Source organism: Notolepis coatsorum (assembly GCF_963971535.1).
Source record: "Notolepis coatsorum genome assembly, chromosome: 3".
Taxonomy (NCBI): domain Eukaryota; kingdom Metazoa; phylum Chordata; class Actinopteri; order Aulopiformes; family Paralepididae; genus Notolepis; species Notolepis coatsorum.
The window spans coordinates 180,179,391-180,198,711 of NC_140167.1; the positions used below are offsets into that span (position 1 = coordinate 180,179,391).

At 46.1% G+C, this 19,321-nt stretch overlaps 1 protein-coding gene across 1 annotated transcript in view; it reads right to left on the reverse strand.

The window, feature by feature from the left end:
* Positions 1-19,321, reverse strand: part of pdia5 (protein disulfide isomerase family A, member 5) — a 182,063-nt gene that overhangs the window by 38,406 nt on the left and 124,336 nt on the right. The window contains exons 9-11 of the mRNA XM_084309735.1: positions 18,980-19,071; positions 14,092-14,163; positions 3,117-3,253 (exon numbers count right to left, since the gene is read on the reverse strand). Coding sequence (XP_084165861.1) covers positions 3,117-3,253; positions 14,092-14,163; positions 18,980-19,071 — 301 coding nt within the window. The remainder of the gene's footprint in view (positions 1-3,116; positions 3,254-14,091; positions 14,164-18,979; positions 19,072-19,321) is intronic.

Here is a 19,321-nt window from a genome sequence, read left to right on the forward strand (position 1 = left end):
CGATGCAGAGAGACACCATGCAGAGAGACACCATGCAGAGAGAGAGACACCATGCAGAGAGAGAGAGACGATGCAGAGAGAGACACCATGCAGAGAGAGAGACACGATGCAGAGAGAGAGACGATGCAGAGAGAGAGAGACAATGCAGAGAGAGAGACACCATGCAGAGAGAGACACCATGCAGAGAGAGAGACACCATGCAGAGAGAGAGACACCATGCAGAGAGAGAGACACCATGCAGAGAGACACCATGCAGAGAGAGAGACACCATGCAGAGAGAGAGACACCATGCAGAGAGAGAGACACCATGCAGAGAGAGAGACACCATGCAGAGAGAGACACCATGCAGAGTGAGAGACACCATGCAGAGAGAGAGACACCATGCAGAGAGAGAGACACCATGCAGAGAGAGAGAGACACCATGCAGAGAGAGAGACACCATGCAGAGAGAGAGACACCATGCAGAGAGAGAGACACCATGCAGAGAGAGACACCATGCAGAGAGAGACACCATGCAGAGAGAGAGACACCATGCAGAGAGAGAGAGACACCATGCAGAGAGAGAGAGACACCATGCAGAGAGAGAGAGACACCATGCAGAGAGAGAGACCATGCAGAGAGAGAGAGACACCATGCAGAGAGAGAGACACCATTCAGAGAGAGAGACCATGCAGAGAGAGACACCATGCAGAGAGAGAGACACCATGCAGAGAGAGAGACACCATGCAGAGAGAGAGACACCATGCAGAGAGAGAGACCATGCAGAGAGAGACACCATGCAGAGAGAGAGACACCATGCAGAGAGAGAGACACCATGCAGAGAGAGAGACACCATGCAGAGAGAGAGACACCATGCAGAGAGAGAGACACCATGCAGAGAGAGAGACACCATGCAGAGAGAGAGACACCATGCAGAGAGAGAGACACCATGCAGAGAGAGAGACACCATGCAGAGAGAGAGAGACACCATGCAGAGAGAGACACCATGCAGAGAGAGAGACACCATGCAGAGAGAGAGACACCATGCAGAGAGAGAGACACCATGCAGAGAGAGAGACACCATGCAGAGAGAGAGACACCATGCAGAGTGAGAGACCATGCAGAGAGAGAGACACCATGCAGAGAGAGACACCATGCAGAGAGAGACACCATGCAGAGAGAGAGACACCATGCAGAGAGACACCATGCAGAGAGAGACACCATGCAGAGAGAGACACCATGCAGAGAGAGAGACACCATGCAGAGAGAGACACCATGCAGAGAGAGACACCATGCAGAGAGAGACACCATGCAGAGAGAGACACCATGCAGAGAGAGAGAGACACCATGCAGAGAGAGAGACACCATTCAGAGAGAGAGACCATGCAGAGAGAGACACCATGCAGAGAGAGAGACACCATGCAGAGAGAGAGACACCATGCAGAGAGAGAGACACCATGCAGAGAGAGAGAGACACCATGCAGAGAGAGACACCATGCAGAGAGAGAGACACCATGCAGAGAGAGAGACACCATGCAGAGAGAGAGACACCATGCAGAGTGAGAGACCATGCAGAGAGAGAGACACCATGCAGAGAGAGACACCATGCAGAGAGAGACACCATGCAGAGAGAGAGACACCATGCAGAGAGAGAGACACCATGCAGAGAGACACCATGCAGAGAGAGACACCATGCAGAGAGAGACACCATGCAGAGAGAGAGACACCATGCAGAGAGAGACACCATGCAGAGAGAGACACCATGCAGAGAGAGACACCATGCAGAGAGAGACACCATGCAGAGAGAGACACCATGCAGAGAGAGAGCGACCATGCAGAGAGAGAGAGACACCATGCAGAGAGAGCGACCATGCAGAGAGAGCGACACCATGCAGAGAGAGAGACACCATGCAGAGAGAGAGACCATGCAGAGAGAGACACCATGCAGAGAGAGACACCATGCAGAGAGAGACACCATGCAGAGAGAGACACCAAGCAGAAAGACACCATGCAGAGAGAGAGACACCATGCAGAGAGAGACACCAAGCAGAAAGACACCATGCAGAGAGAGAGAGACACCATGCAGAGAGAGACACCATGCAGAGAGAGACACCATGCAGAGAGAGAGACCATGCAGAGAGAAAGACACCATGCAGAAAGACACCATGCAGAGAGAGACACCATGCAGAGAGAGAGACCATGCAGAGAGAAAGACACCATGCAGAAAGACACCATGCAGAGAGAACTTGTTTGCTTCACTTCCTGCTTTTAAAAATGGATTTTCCCCCCTTTCTCTCTGACAAAGGTTTTTCTGTACATAAAGATGGAGAGGAGGCAGGTGAAGAGAGGCAGAGAAAATGGAGGGAGGGATAGACGGAGCGGAGCGAGGGAGGGTAGAGAGAGCTTTCTAATTAATGTTTCGCTTTTCAATGTTTAATCGCTTGCTTTGGCTGTGTATGTACATGTACAATAAATCCATTTGAATTGAAATTGAGAGAGCAAGAGAGAAAGAGAAAGGTAGGGGGAGGATGAGAAAGGGGGGAGCAGTGTGGTCAGCATTAGAGAAGAGACGGGGGGGAAGAATCCAGAAGAGAATTGATGGAGACGAGATTCAGATTGTGTTGTGTAGCCGTTGCATTCAGAATGGCTTTTTAAATGTAATGAATCTATTTGCATGATTTTGTAGCATGTATTACCATTTAAAGCCTCCCTCACGCCAGCTCCCCGGCGAGCCGAAGAAGGGCAGTTTAGAACAGAAGAATGGATTAGTCTGACACGTGTTACACACTCACAGAGCTCTCTGTAACAAGGGCAGTGTGTTGCGTGAGCTCCAACAATGACACGCTGGCTTATGTAAACCACATGATGTCATGAGTATTCTGTTGTGTGACAGAGAGAGAGAGAGTGTGTGTGTGTGTGTGTGTGTGTGTGTGACAGAGAGATTGTGTGTGTGAGACAGAGAGAGAGATTGTGTGTGTGTGTGATAGAGCGATTGTGTGTGTGACACAGAGTGTGTGTGTGTGTCAGAGTGTGTGTGTGTGCATGTGACAGAGAGTGTGTGCGTGTGACAGTGTGTGTGCGTGTGACAGAGTGTGTGTGTGTGTGTGTGAGAGAGAGAGGGCATCCGTCTTACTCACAGGGGGCGTAGAACATGATCAGGGCGGCGGGATGCTCCTCCAGGAAGCTGTCGAACGACTCGTCAGTCAGGTGGAAGACCGGAGAGTCAGTCTCCGACCATGCGACCTCAGGGGCCTTCTCCTGGGGAGGCTGGGGACTGGGGAGGGAGGGAGACGAGAGGGAGAGAGAGAGAAAGAAAAACAGAGGTGAAAGACATTTAAAAAGATGATCAATTGCAGCTGTTGTATAAACTCTGTGCCAAAATCAGACAAAGCTGTGTAGCCCATACCACACCCAACATCTAACACACACACACACATCTGGACTAAAGTGGCCCCACCCCTATGACAGATCATGCTTTTGCACTGCCAAGTGGAAATACATGTACGTACACACACACAAAGTGCATTCTTGCCTAGACACCAGTCTCCAGTCTTTTCCCCTCATCACACACACCTCTGGCTTAAGCCAATCTGCTTAATCCCCGTGAGAGAGGATCTCTTTGTAAAATGTCAGACTTTGTGCGACTGGGACGCACTGCTTCTCCTCCAGACTCATTCCTCTCACCCAGACATGTCACTCCCAACATCCATCCAACGTATGAAAGGCCCTGCAAAATACGAGGGACCCACGCTATACTTATTTCATACCAGATGCTGGTTTGTGGTCGTTTCTAAGCAACATCGGGTTCAGATCCTTCTAGCTAAGAAAGGCTAGAACACTTGTGCTCTCTCTTCTATAACGGCACCTCATTATAAGATATTCCTTTATTGATCCCCTTGGGGGAAATTCAGGCATCATAGCAGCATGGGGGAAGGGGGGAGGGGAGGTACAGGTATGGGCAGGGTAATAGTAGAAGACATAAATACAGGCAATACAATTATAGTACAGTAAAAAAGTAAAAAATAGGCAGTGTTAACAATATAGTTAACTCTGAATATACGCATATGAGCAAGTAGGCAGCTGAGGGTCTGTATGCCCCATCAGTTATATTATACATTACAATAAATATGGTTACAATAAACACTAGAATCTAAATATATACCGGTAAGTATATTATAGACATAATGCCAGCACGGAGGCAGCTAAAGACTCAGGTTATTTTATTCCCTCCATTTCCCGCTCAGATATGACCGTCCAGAGAGGTGCAATCGCCTCCTTCGTCTCTCTGCTCAGCCATCGCAGCCGAGCAGGTTGGACTATACTGGCCTCCAGGGGGAGTATGCAGAGTCATACCGGGCTCTCCAGTACCATTAAGGGCTCAGGAGGTCGAGTAATCGGACGGTTCACGGTTCGATTCTGCCTCCTCCTCCTCCTCCTGGCAGCGTGTCGAAGTGTCACTTAACCCCCGACTGCTCCCGACGAGCAGGTTGGCCCCTCGCATGGGTGTGTGGATATGTGAGTGAATGGGAAAGATAAGTTGTAAAGCGCTTTGGATAAAAGCTCTATATAAATGCAGCCCATTTACAATGCAGATGTTAAATGGTAGGGGGGGGGGGTCAGCTCCAGAACCAAGCAGATGCTAAATGGTAGGGGGGGGGGGGGGGGGGGGGGGGTGTTATGTTCCAGAACCAAGCAGATGCTAGATTGTATGGAGGGGGGGTTCAGCTCCAGAACCACCAAGCAGATGCTAAATTGTATGGGGGGGGAAGGGGTTCAGCTCCAGAACCAAGCAGACGTTAAATGGTTCAGCGCAGCAGAATGTAGGGTTGTTTTGAGAAGTGGACAGAAGGGCGATTGGAGGGAGGAAGGGTTGTCACGCCTCTCAAGCCTCTCAAGGAATTGTTCCTGGAATACATCCTCTCTCGGTCTTGCTCCGTTTCCTATGATAGCTGTGAAATCACTGTCCCGTGCCCTTCCCGCGGAGCGCTGTGGACCGTTCTGGCTGGCTTCCAGGTCCCGGCATGACACGCATGCAGGACAGGGAAGAGTACTGCCAGCAGGCTGAATGGGGAAGGTCATGAGGAGAGTGGTGAGTCACGGTAATATGAAGGTAATGTGAACAGGGATGGCGTGGATAGATATAGTAAGCAAATAGTTGGGTTGAGTTACATGGACGTTGAGACGTCTGATGGATGAGATATGATATATCCACAGTGAAGCAATTTTGTGTTTCTAAGTATAATAATAACTTTATTTGTATAGCACTTTTCATACAGAAATTGCAGTTCAAAGTGCTTCACAGCAGTAAAAAATACAGGCATAAGCAAGCATAAAAAAGAGAGGTAGCAAGGTAAGGTAAATCACAGTTTTTCACATTAGGATCTAGCATCCCAAATAGGCCTCTCTGTTTACGGTTTCATTCAGTAATAAAAATTATAAATTAGAATAGATTTTATAAATAATAAAATAGAACGGACAGTAAAACGTGTGATAAAATAGTTCAATAAAAATATAACAACAGAGCAGTGCATCGCTCTTAACACTGAGTTTCTTTACAAAGTACAGTTCTAAATTACCTTATAGAACAACAGAGCGTCACTCACAACTTAATAACAGAGCAGTGCATCACTCTCAACTTTGAGTTTCTTTACAAAGTTCAGTTTTGAATTACAACAGAGCAACACTCACAACACAATAAAATTATAAAGCATAGTATTGCAATATTTTGCATGGTAATATTGTGTCAATACACGTACGCCAAGTATAAATCTTTTTCTTTTTCTTTTGCTGCAATAAAAATGATTCAAGTGAGATGAACAGACTGGATCTTATTTGATAAAACAGATGCTGACAAAGATTTCTTTTGGAGGCATAATTTGCAGTTGAAAAAAGGTAATAAATCTATATAAAAAGGTAATAAATCCTGGGGAGTTCCGCCCTTCCGCAAGGTATATTAGATTGGCATCCTTTCATTCACAATTTAGCTCTTCCAAGACTCACTTTCCCTTTGTCTATTCTGGGGGCCACAGTAGCTTAACCGTTTCACCTTTTTGCGAAGCGTTGCTGCAGATTCAGTTACAGTAGCTAGCAGCTACAGTAGCCCTACTCCTTGCTTGTTAGCAACTTTATCTTACTATTTCCCCTGGATTCGTTTTTCCTTTGGTGTACCAGCCCTCGCTAGTGGTAGTTCACCATTAGGATTTTACGGCTATTTTTGGCGCTAGCTACCGCAACTTGTATGGCTACTTTGTTGCTTCGGCCCACAAACACTGTGCCAGGGATGACTCGTGTTCGCTCGGATGGCAAACCCGAAACTCAAGGGGGGCCTAAACTTCGGCCCTGCCCGAATAGATGTGAAAAAACCATAGAGGAAGGCATACTCAATCAGTATGGGTTTATAGCACGCTAAAATGGCTCCGTCTGAACCAGGCTCGTAATGATTGAACATTACAAAAAAGGCTGGATTGTTCGAGGATGACTTTCAATTCTGCTGGACTACAGAATTCGGAACCACTTCTCTCCGACTTGCTTGACCTGGACATGATGTCTCAGGGTGACGAATGGGGTCTTTCCGGGCTAGCCCCGTCATCTCAGTTGGAAACGGCAACCACCAAACATGCCATGGATATGGGGGACATGAATTCAGACTTTGCACTAAACTAAACCAATCCAGCGAACCCTCTGACGCCGAGGCTGGTGATGAGTGGTCCTCCCCCACCAAAACCGTTTGTATTTGCCAGCGAGCTGCCCATCGTTTCAATTTCAACTGGCCTCCTCCCAAGGCTAATGAGGTCAGAAAGACAAGGGATCACCCATTCAAAGTCAGGGTCCCGTTAGGGCGGTTTTAACTCCCTGACGGAGATGGACAAGGCTAAGGACCTCGCATGATTCTCCTGCCCTAGAGTGGAATCCTCCATTGCAGCCTACTTGGCCCCAGATACCAACGCAGGCTTCACCTCCATGCCTGTGCTCCCTAGTAGCAGCCCAGGTCCACAGCCCAGGCTCAAAACACAGTTTCTAATGCTCATGGCCTATCTTGTGAAGCTCAAGGCCGACATGGGTCTAGCCCTGGAGCGTAGAGAATCCATCACAGAGCAGTGGAAGGGAATCCGTACAATGCTCAATTTCACCATGCTGGACTACCTGCTGCACTAAGCAGGCCAGGGTCATGGGCTTGACCATTGTGGCACAGAGGCATCTGTGGCTCAACCTGGCCAACGGCCCGGACAAGGAGAGACCCAGGTTCCTGGACAAGGATGTCAGCCCACAACGGCTGTTCGGTAGAGCGGTTGCCACCATGCAGGCCTCATTTGAAAAAAAAAAAAGCAAGGCTTTCAGCTCACGGCTTCCCCGGAAATAGGCTCCCCCATCAGCCGTCCAGGGCGTTCTTTTTCTCAGGTGGGTGCCGCTAAGCCTGCAGCCCCTGGCTGGAAGCCCAGGAAGCAGCAGACTGCCCCCCAGCAGAGAGAGACCCTGACAATCTCCAACAGTCTGCTTGAAACAAGAATTGCTTCAACTCAGGCAGGTCGAGCCCTCACCCCTCGGCGCCATCTGCGCCAGCGTCTAAGAAGAGGAAGGTATAGCTACCTCTTCGTCTTGACTACCTAAATGTTTATTGTGAGCGATCTGTGGTGCTGAATTTCCCTCTGGATTAATAAAGTATTTCTATTCTATTCTCCGCCTCTTGAAGGTGGATGGTGGGCTAAAAGAACCCTCCCTGTTCTAAACACCCCCCCCACAGGTTTGTCGGGGGTTCATTCAGTTCTCCTCGTCAGACCCCCTGTGTGTGTGTTCCCGGGATGGTGACAGGAAAGACATGCTCAAAACAGAGCCACAGAAGCATTACCATATGTCTCCCAACGCGTGGTTCTGCCCCGCTGGCAATATGATGTTCAGGGGCTCAACCTGCCCCGGGGGGCTCGAGTGAAATATTGTCACAAGCACGAAGTCTAACAAACAAAATGTTAACAAAGAACATATGACCACATTTCAGGTCCAGCGCCAAGAGTGGTGAAATAAGAATGTTTGAAAAGAAGAATGAGCCAGAAATGAGCCCCCACCCCCCCCAAAAAAAGAACTCTCTAAGTTCAGCAGAGGGGGCTGTCCCCCTGCCCATAGTTCGGGGCAACCCCCTCCGGCAGAGGGCATGACATACATGTTGCAACAGCAGCTGGCGGGGTGGCGTGAGTGCACGTTGGGCACAATCGAGAAGGGCTACAAACTCTAGTTCATAAAGGGACGACCAGCCTTCTGAGGTGTGATAGAGACCGACATAAAAGGGCAATATACACATTATTCTGAGAATGGCCTCTAGTGGCCAAGAGTGGTGCCTTGGGAGGAGGCAGACTCAGGACATTACAACGGTTACTTTGTTGTTCCCAAGAAAGGAAGGGGACGTCTCGCCCCATTCTCGACCTGAGGGAATTGAAGAAATGTTGGAAACGTTTTCAATTAGGGATGCTCGATATTGGCTTTTTTACCGATACCGATATACCGATATTGTCCAACTCTTAATTTCCGATACTGATATCAACCGATACCGATATATGCAGGGTTCCCCCCCCCCCCCCCCCCCCCCCAATTTTTTTTTTTATAATTTCAGGTAATTAACATTACATATCTCTTGCTGTGGAATTAACACAACATTATGCATACTTTTGACAATAAATAAAATCTGAATTTGTTCTTACTTGCTTGCCTGGGTAAATAAAGGTTATAGAAATGTAAAAAAAAAAATCAAAATATATATATATTTTTTTTTAAACAGATACCGATATTTTCCGATATCACATTTTAATGCCGATATCGGCCGATAATATCGGTAGGCCGATAATATCGGACATCCCTATTTTCAATTCATAATGCTGATGCATCGTCCGATGTTGCAATCCATACGTCCAAACGAGTTGGTTCACAACAGAGGACCTCAAGGATGCATATTTTCATATGCCAATCCATCCGGAGCACAGGGACTTTCTGACATTCGCATTTGAAGGCAGAGCCTCCGAGTTCCTAGCGTTAGCGTCCGGGCTGAACACGGCATCCAGAACATTTACAAAGTGCACCGAGGCTGCCTTGGCGCCGTTGAGGGAACGAGGGCTCTTGGTCCTAAGCGATAGAGAACACAGAAACAGTGCTCTCACTGCTGTCATTTCATGGCCCTGGGGTTTACAATAAACACCTCAAAAGAGTTAAAAGATTCCAAAACAGGAATGGATGTTTCTAAGTATGAATCTGAAGTGAACACCAGCTTATTTTTCCCAGAGCCTCCGTTTCTCAGCGAGCGACAGTGTCCCACGCTTGCGTGGCCCAGTTCAGTCTCAGCCACGAGGTAAAGTACAAAATGTGTCTTAGTTTATTGGGACTTAAGGCCTCTGCATGCTACAGAAACTTCAAAGCAACTGCAACACAACATCGACAAAGCAACAGTGTTTTAGACACTCTGCCTTTATGCTTCTGCAACATCGACGCGCAAAGTTAGTTTAACTAAAGTTAGTTTAGGTTCGTGTTAACGTTAGATAATGTACAAAATAAACGTATTTCCGGTGATTTTAGACGTTGCTCTTTTATTTTGAAATCCCCCGACCGGAAGTGTTATAGTGTCTGTTGCTAGCAGCTTAACTTTCTGTGCTTTTCGAGCTAACGTTACCGTAACGACATTAGTTTCCAATGGAGAGGACCTCGGCTCACATGCAGCTCAAACTACCTATTGGAATAAATTAATTGATTGATGTTTAACTTGTCCCTGTGTGTGTCCAGTCATTTCGACTAGCAAACATTGTATTTAACGTTAAAGTTACCTCAGGATACCATTGTATTTAGTTGGTTAGCTATGTAGCTAATGTGGATAGCATTTTGTATAGCACCAATGCTAGCTGGCTGGCTACAGCTTTATTTACTAAATTATGGAGGCTTTTTAATCGTCAAGGTAAGAGAGGATTTGTCATGATCAACTGAAGGCGTATGCTATGGAACAATATGTGCTTGGGTTTTCAGAAAAAGGCCAGCTATGTGACGCTAATTATTTAGCATCAACGCTGACTGGCTACAACAATGGCGGATGGTATTCTCTGCGAGACCAATATTATTCTATGACAGCCCCGCCCCCATTCGCTAACCAACCAATCACTGCTACGCAATATCAACGCAACGGTTGTTTAGGTTAGATTTTGGAGACATGTACGCAGATTCCTCGCAACACAGTCTACAAGACCCTAAACAACCACCGCGCTGAAATCGCGCTGATGTTGTGTTGAAGTTGCTTTGAAGTTGCTGTAGCATGTAGAGGCCTTTATGGCCTCCCGTTGGGACTGCTGTTAATAATGAAGGGATTCCAACGATGTGTGCATTGCAACAACAGAGACATACCGGTTAAGAGCCGTTTGTGCTCAAGTGTTGTGGATGTGGAGAAATCACACCCTGCTAACGCGGTCGTTGTGATGAGGCATGGTAATATCCAGGCAGGGTGATCACTACGGATGCCTCCCTCACAGGTCGGGGTTGCGATCCACCAAGACCATGCAGACATGGACATTGACTGCCACTCAGAGCCCACTCGCATTACTCCTAGCTTTGTTGTCTGCTAAACAAGTGGATGAACTCCATTCACCAGTCTTGTATGCAATTTGCCCAGGCTGATGCTAAGGTTACATTACGCCCTAATGCAGCTTTTGTATCCAAGGTGTCTAGGGATTATAGCTGCGTGGCCTTTGAGCTCTCAGCCGTTCACCTTCTGTTGAATCTCTACTGAATCTGAGGAGCAGCACAGACGTAAGGCCCTCTGCCCAGTCAGGTAATTTATGTAGAGAGAACTCAGGCCCTCCGGCAGTGACCAGCCGCTTGTATGCGTTGCAAATCCAGTAGGGGCCGTGCTCCGTCTAAACAGCGTCTTTCACACTGCATTGTGGGGCCAATTGTCATGGCCTATGGGTGTATGGGCAAGGAGCCGCCATCGGGGGTGCGTGCCAATTCCACGAGGGGTGTGGCTACTTCATGGGCCCGATTTAAGGGTAAATGGTAAATAGCTTTACAATTATGCCTCACATCCATTCATAGAACAGACCTGCTAGCTGGACATTGTCCCGAGGAGGTTACTGTGAATACCCACTTGTTGCCTCTAACTCTTCTAATGGTGAATCACATATATTTCGCCTTTGACATCAGTCTGTTTTTGCTGAGGTGATAACGATGTGCCTGGTTATTCTCGATGGAAGTGCTGATGGAAGTGCTGATCAAGTGCTGTAGTAGGCTCGTCTCCGCCTGTAGGCGACGCATGGTGCGTTGAGATGTTGTACAGTAGTATAGCCTATTGCTGGTCGAGACTGCAGGGTGAACTATGTGTAGTCTATTCATCAAGCCTGGCTGTGTTTCATGTTGTTGCTACATTAGTTGGACAGCAGTCTGGCTGTGCCTCCTTGTAAAATAGCATAATAGAACTGGCCTGTCATAACAATAAGTGCCTCCTGGTGTTCTCCAATTTATTTCAGATTAGGCTACAACACAGATAACACTAATACTATAAATTGTTGTGGTACTTCTTAAATCACACAAACTTAAATAGTTACTCAATGGAAGCAAAAATTATGGGAAAAGGTCTGATTACAATTATTTTGTCTTTTGTAAAAAGTAAAAAAAAGTGTGTGTGGAGGGGTCTCCTCCACATTACTCAGGTGCCTGACAACGGTTAATGTTAGCCTCATTGCGAGAATGTGATCATGTCAAGCGGACTAATATACTGCATTAGCTTGACACACAAAACATCATCTATACTGTAGATTTTTATTTGTCTTTATTTTGTATTAGCAACTTGCTTTTTTTTGACTAGATATTGACTTATGAACAAGAAAAAAAAAGAAAAATTGCATTTAACTCTTTGGGAAGAAACTTGATTTATATAGCGCCTTTCAAGAAACCCAATGGCGCTTTACAGGCAACAAAAAGGACATAAGGAATAAACAAAATACATAATAATAACAATAAATTACAGGGATACGACTAGAGGTCATAGGCCTTTGTGAACAGGTGGGTTTTCAGGGCTGTCTTAGGGCGTCCAAGGATGTGGCAGAGCGGAACTCAGCTGGGAGAGAGTTCCAGAGGGTGGGGGCCGCCAGGCTGAAGGCTCCGTTCCTAAAGGTTCATAGGCGGGTGGGGGGGATGGAGAGCAGATCCGTGTCATGGATGGAGAGCAGTCTCCGGGAGGGGGTGTAGGGGTGGAGGAGGTCAGATAGGAGGGATTTGTAGATGAGGATCTTGTATGATATACAGGACTTGACCGGGAGCCAGTGTAGGTGGATGAGAGTGATGTGCTGCCAGGGCTTGGTGCAGGTGAGAACCCTGGCAGCTGGAGTTCTGCACATACTGGAGCCTGTCCAGGGTGTTGCTGGGTACCCCAGACAGGACTCCATTACAGTAGTCAAGGCGGGAGGTGATGAAGGCAATGATATGAGGGTCTCGGCCACAGAGTCGGTCAGTGGGTGAAGGCTGGAGATGTTTTTGAGGTGAAAGAACGTGTTTTGTGTGACAGACTTGATGTGGGGCTGAAAGGAGAGTGTATAGTCCAGTAGTACACCCCCAGGTTGCAGACTTTAGGGGACGGGGAGATGGAGAAGCCACCTACAGTACATCCAGAAGTACATCTCCAAGAGGGATGGGCAAAACTCACAGAATTGCTATTCGATAGTCACTGGGAACTATTCGAATACTAGCAAGTTAGCTAGCTGGCTGCTGTCATTGCTAACGTCCCTAGATATTTGAGAGTTGCAGCAGGCTAACGTTATTTCCAGAAATATTCATCCCGAAAGTGACATTGTTGATGCTTGACATGTCTGAGCTTCCATGTTAAATAACGTATGGTTCTGTTTTTACTTAATAGCGAACGTTGGGTAATCCAACAAGCAAGCTAGCTGGCTGCAGTCATTGCTAACAGCTAACACTAGCGGAGCAGGCAAACGTAAGGCATTCCAAAGGTTCACTGATGCTTGAAATGTGTGAACTTAGTACAAAATGTACGAAACGTTTGCTACCATGTAACATCTGAATGAATGAATTATTTAACAGATTGCAGAATGGGTACAATACAGTACGGCTCAATACATACAATTGTTAAGGGGATTCAGACCAGAGAAAGACGTTTGTCTTGTTTACATCAGGGTCCCCCATTTTCAATTCATAGTGAAATATAGTGATCTCCAGTCTCTTTCTTTTCTGTTCTCCCAGCTGTTAACAGACTGTTATGCTACCTGTACCCAGCATGCCGTTCAACAGTGTAACAGTTAATATGGTCCCCTCTCTACACCTACACAGTGGCAGAGGTGCTGGTAAAACACAGTATATATTTTGAGACAAAACTATATTCGCATAAACTATTGGATTTTGTGTCATTTATCGACTATTAGAATATTCAAATATATCCCTAATCTCCAACCCGTTACACCCGTAACTCCCGTCCTGCCTCTGTCCTGCCTCTGGAAGCTTGTAACCAGGGAGACCGGCCCTCAAACCCACGGCTGCACCAGACGGTTCACAGTGTGTTTTAATTGTTTACTTTCAGCCATGGAAACTCTGCTAGAGGAAAATAAAATACCTCAGCTAGGCAGGTTTCACTGACCATGTATTCTCACTTGCCTGTTCTGGTTCAGGATACAAATTGTCTTTCCATTCCATCTGCTTTTTAGTACTGGTTGATTTGCTGGAGCAATGCACAGGCATATTTCTCTTGAAATTACTTGGAACGCTTCAACAAACAACACAAAATCGCACCATTGTCTATTGCACTGGCAGCGAGAGAGAGGGGTGAACAGAGAGACGCTCGAACCGAACACACACACAGTTTAGCTTGCGCAGCAGACTAAATTAGACTTTGATAGTGGGATTGACAATGAACACTTTTAGTGTACCTTTTGAAATGAACTGGCACAACGTTTCATCTGCTGCCGGCAAGAGCAACATTCTCTTTAGAGGAAATCATCTGTGTTTTTTAAATATGCATCGGTTAATTTCAGGTTGCAACACATTTCTCAAAGTACAGTATGAATGAAACTCTTCATTTGAAAATTTTTAACAAGTGTAAATGTGATTGACAGAAAGGTGTGCGTGTGTGATCATCATACTCACTTCCTCATCCAGTCGGCCATGTCCTTGGCCGTGGCGCCGTAGTTCTCGTAGTGGTGCAGGAACTTCCCCTTCCTAAACACAAAGAGCGCAGGAAAGACATCTCTTAACCATCTGCCTGGATCACTCATCCTCATCCTGTACCACTCTGAGGAAACACACTAGGTCTGCGGTCACGACCCCTTCACACCTAGACTAGAAACATAGCCATGTTCTACCACAACAATAACTACAGACGTAGCCAACATGTTACAGTGCTTGAGAAATTATGAATCTTTTTATATTCTTTTTTTGTTATCATTTGAACCCTTTCAACAAATAACCAATAATTGGAATAATTACTAAATTGAGGAGAAATGGGGGGGGGGGGGGGGGGGATAAAATAATAAATCACATCACAATATTTATAGTTTTGACTGTATAACATTTACATACACATGGTACAAATTAAAATGCGATATGACAACTTTTGATGTCTATCTTGTAATACAATTGTCTATTTCATTCAAAATGGTATATATTTTTTAACATTTCAATATAATGCTGCAAGGAATCTTTTTTGATCAAATTAAATATATACAGTATCTATATATCTTTCACGATATGTTGTGGATATTTACTGTTAATGCTTGTGTGTCTAGTTTTATGTCATGTCAAAAAAATACAAAAATGTGTTCACAAAAAAATATATCGTGGACGACTGTGTAGTAAAAAATACCGACAGAGCATTCATAGCAGTCTTTTTCATATCCGGCGTTAAGATATACCTATTATTTGCTCCATTTTGCCTGGGCGAATTTCTCGCTTAAGCTGAAATATTTAGAACTTGAGTGAACGTCACGCCGAGCGTAGCTGCGTCTGTTTGCGTCTTTTCATTAACTTTGTATGCATTTGCGCCGCTGCAAAATGTTGTTCCGCGTTGTATTTGAGCGTACAGTAAGGATCCCATCGCCTCGGATGGCAACAATCAAACAAAAAGAAAACCGTAAAAAATAAATAAAAACAGACCTGGAGTGCTAGGTTGCACAGAGGGTGCGACAGCAGATAACCCTGGTGGCTGAATTGCCCTGCAGTGATTAGGTCCTGTTCATCAGTGAGGGGCTCATTACAGAAGCCAATGGCGCTGGATGGTCGTTAGCTGACACTAATGTGTGCGCGGCTAACAGACTGGTTCCGGCTCGGCCACACACTCTTGCACCTGTGTGTGTACACACACACACACACACACACACACACACACAGAGTGTGCAAGCACACTCAGACCACGGGGGCCCTTAATCAGCCCATGTCTAATTAAAAGGCCAGTCTGGAATGAGTCGGAGTATAATGTGGAGATGAAGATGATAGAAGTGCCGCAGTAGTAGCAGACGCCGGGTGGAATGAAAGCCGGAGAAGAGGCTGTACAGAGCAACAGCTCATAGGCTGAACATCACAGCATTGCGGGGATGCAGCACAGACAAACGGCACAAGCTAGCTTTTCATTGTCCTGCTGCACACGTGGCTAGAGGAGTCAGCGAGCTGTGGACGTCTATGTCTGTGCAAGTTCAATTTAAGACTTTTTAATACCACTTAGAGCTAAATTGAATACCAATATCACGACTGTAACTGAGGGGTACAATTCCCTGACTGTATTGTTAGATATGATACTTACTACCACTACCTCTTGTACTTTAGACTCTGGCCACCCACCCAGTACTAGGTATAAATAATTATGATAAACACTCCCACCTGATGAAACGGATCCAACACAAATGTACCAAGTCGAAAGTCTGCGTTTAATAATAATACATAGCAAAAGGTATGTACAACGATCACTTAATTACATTTATGATTTGAAATAGTATGCACTTTTATGGCAAATGAGTATTCGTAGGTAGATCAATATCGAATGTCCAATCTCTGATTGCGCAGGAAGCAAATATACAACCTGGCATATTTAGGGAACAATAGCAATGATACTTGAATGATTATTTTTTATTTTACCTTTATTTTACCAGGTAGTCACTTGAGATCAAAGATCTCTTTTTCGAGCAAGACCTGGCCAAAATGGCAGCAAAAACAAAAAACAAACATACAAAAATACATAAAAGGCAAAGTGGGGCAAGGGGATACATTTGAGCTGCAGCAAATCAGATTGAATGGGATTGGGGGAGATTGGAGGGTAGGGTAAAAAGGTAGAAAGAGGATGGAAGGTGAGGCCCTGCAGGAGGTTGCTGGGGAGAGAAGGTCAGGTTAAAAACATAATATAACAGCACATTATGCAGTGAAGCAGCGACATTCTCCCATCTCATTCTTTAAAATGCCCTTAATTTGAACTTTAAAATCAGATATAGCTGGATACACTAGGGGAAGGTTCCGACTGCTTGTAGGACAGCTGGAGGGGGGGGGGGTAGAGTCTGGCTGTATCCCGTCTGGCCGAGGGTATCCTGGGAGAGCCCACAGTCGTGCGACCCGGTGCCCAGCGATCCTCGATCCACAGATGAAAGCAGTTGGACTCTCTGTGGCCGGCGTCCTCCGGTCCACGATGGAGAGACGTGAGGCGACCTCGTCGTGTAGAGCATCTTCTCACCTGTCGTCCTCTCCGGGGGGGGGTATTTCCAACACACCGCAGTGTTGGCCTTTATCCATAGAATAATCAAAGTACTCAAAGCATAATCCAAGCCGGGGAAGGCTAGCCGTCGTCGGTAGAATAATCCAATATACAGGTCCACTCGCTCTTTGGCCTGGAGCTCCTCGGGTGCAGCTTCACGTGGGGTCAACCACCCTGGATAAGCGTCCAGCTGATGCCCGAAACGATGGGGGTGCTGATTACTATAGAACTCTTACCGCACGAGGCACTACATATGAATAGACTATTATTAGCTTAATAGAATACGTCCAACTCGACGATATAGTGCCAAATATGACTATTCAAATATTAATATACACGATGTCTCAATGCCGATACTGGGCCGAATTGGCCTTACTGCCCACACGTGGTTCGCGGGGAGGCTTTTGCGTCTGTCACTCTGTTGGAGGGTAAGGAACTGGACTAAAAGAAAGCTCTACTTTAATAGCGCAGTATATATACGCACTATGAACAAATAGTACCATTAGTGGTGCGGTAGACATATTCCTACGCGGAACTAGGACTTGTCCATACATGTTGAGCGGTACGATTGAACCTGGTCTGAGGGGTATGGCGACCTGGCACCAAGGTCTCGTCCAATGGTAGAATGGAGACTATTATGGGATGTTCAGTAGACTAGAAGGGATATTCAATGCATATTGTACAAGGAATATACAAGGGATATCAGGGGATATACAAATACAATTAAATATATATATATAAATAAATATATATATTCGGTTTAATCTGATCCTTCAGAACAACGACCATACTAGCAAAAACACATAGACACTGAACTGGCAGCTGCACTTGAGTGACAATTTACTCTCTCACATGTTCCAGACAAGCTTTCGCCAGATGCACCAAGCTCCCAGTAGCCCCGCAAAAAACTGACTCGAGTACAAAAAACATTTCATATATTTAATATTATTTCATCTCCCGACAGCCGGGCTGCCCCCCCAAAAATGCAATACCTGTGCAAATTACATTTAAGACTTTTTAATACCTTTTAAGGCCTTCAATTGAGAATTTAATACTTTTTAAGACTTCCCCCGCAGATGCCCTGATGGGGCTAGAGGAGAGTCAGCAAGCTGTGAACGTCTATGTCTGTCTGTCTGTCTGTCTGTGTGTGTGTGTGTGTAGGTGTGTGTGTGTGTATGTGTGTGTGTGTGTGTGTGTGTGACTATGTGAGACTGTGTGTGTGTGAGACTGTGTCTGTGTGTGTGTGTGTAGGTGTGTGTCTGTATGTGACTGTGTGTGTGTGTATGTGTGTGTGTGTGTGTGTGTATGTGTACGTGTGTGTGTGTGTGTGTGTGTGTGTGTGTGTGTATACTGAGGTCATAACCCAATCTCCCTTATGTCTCTTGGTAGTCAGCCACGCTCCGCAGCCTTAGGTGACCTTTCCCCAACTCTTCTCCAATTCTCTCTCTCTCCCTCCCTCCCTCTCACCCTAGCCAGGCGCTAGCATCCTGGTTCAGCCCAAGGAAACTATGAAAGAAGGAAGGGTCATCATGTCTCTGTGTAACGCGTGAACGCACATTGGTGCCAAGTGTGGAAACGTTCAGTTCGGCCGACATCGAGTTGAACCGGATCAGCCATCTCCTCGTTTAAACAGGATATCACCTCGGATGTCGGAATCATCTGCAATGTGTTGCATTGTTAACTCTGACATTTGATGTATTGGTTGATTTATATTTCCTCAGATAGCTTGTATATACATTACATACTTGCGTATTTTCTTGTTGGAACTGTACATAGCCATTTTGTTATTTATATTTTATATAGTGTAATATCTGCATACTGCGCATCCTGTTATCTGCACACTTTGTTAGAATTGTAATATAGTCATCATTCTTGCTGTTATTTTATTCTATGGTATTTAATTTTTGTTTATTTTATATTATATTGGATGCTGCTACGGTCGAGGAACCGAATTTCAAAATGTTTTGCTGTAAAATGTACCAAATGATGCGAGAGGAATCTGAATCTAGAATTTTAATACAGGCTACAATAGAACTCGCCCCAAGCACAGCATAGAACGTTGGTATGACGTGATGACCCTTCCTTCTTTTATAGTTTCCTTGGTTCAGCCGACCGCCGTGGGCCCCAGCGACAGACTGGGGAGCCCGCCTGTGATGCCCGCGCGGCGGCCCCTCCATACTTCTGCTCGCCTTTTGAAGAAGTGGCCCCGCTCTTGTACACAGACACCGCGGGAGCCGGAGCGGGGGCGCAGCGATGCGGTAACTTGGCCTTAAGTGAGACAGATGAGAGGAGTCGACTCACTCAAAGTAGCAGAAGGTCGGGTAGCCCTTCACGTTGTACTCCTGCTTGAGGCCGTCAAACTCCGCCGGGTGCACATTCATCCCTGCCAACACCTAGAAAGAGAGAGGGGTGGAAACGGAGCGAGTGGGAGAGAGAGGGAGAGGGAGAGAGAGAGAGAAACATCAAAACACATTGGTTGTTCAGAGATCCAGAATATAAAGATGGATTACCCCAGAGTAAGACACCACCATGGAAACCAAGTAATCCTGATGGATGTTGATGTTGTGAAGGTGGTGATCAAACATTCACAACCACTTACGGCATCCAACTCCGTCTCACTTTTTCATAAAGCAACTAAAAAGG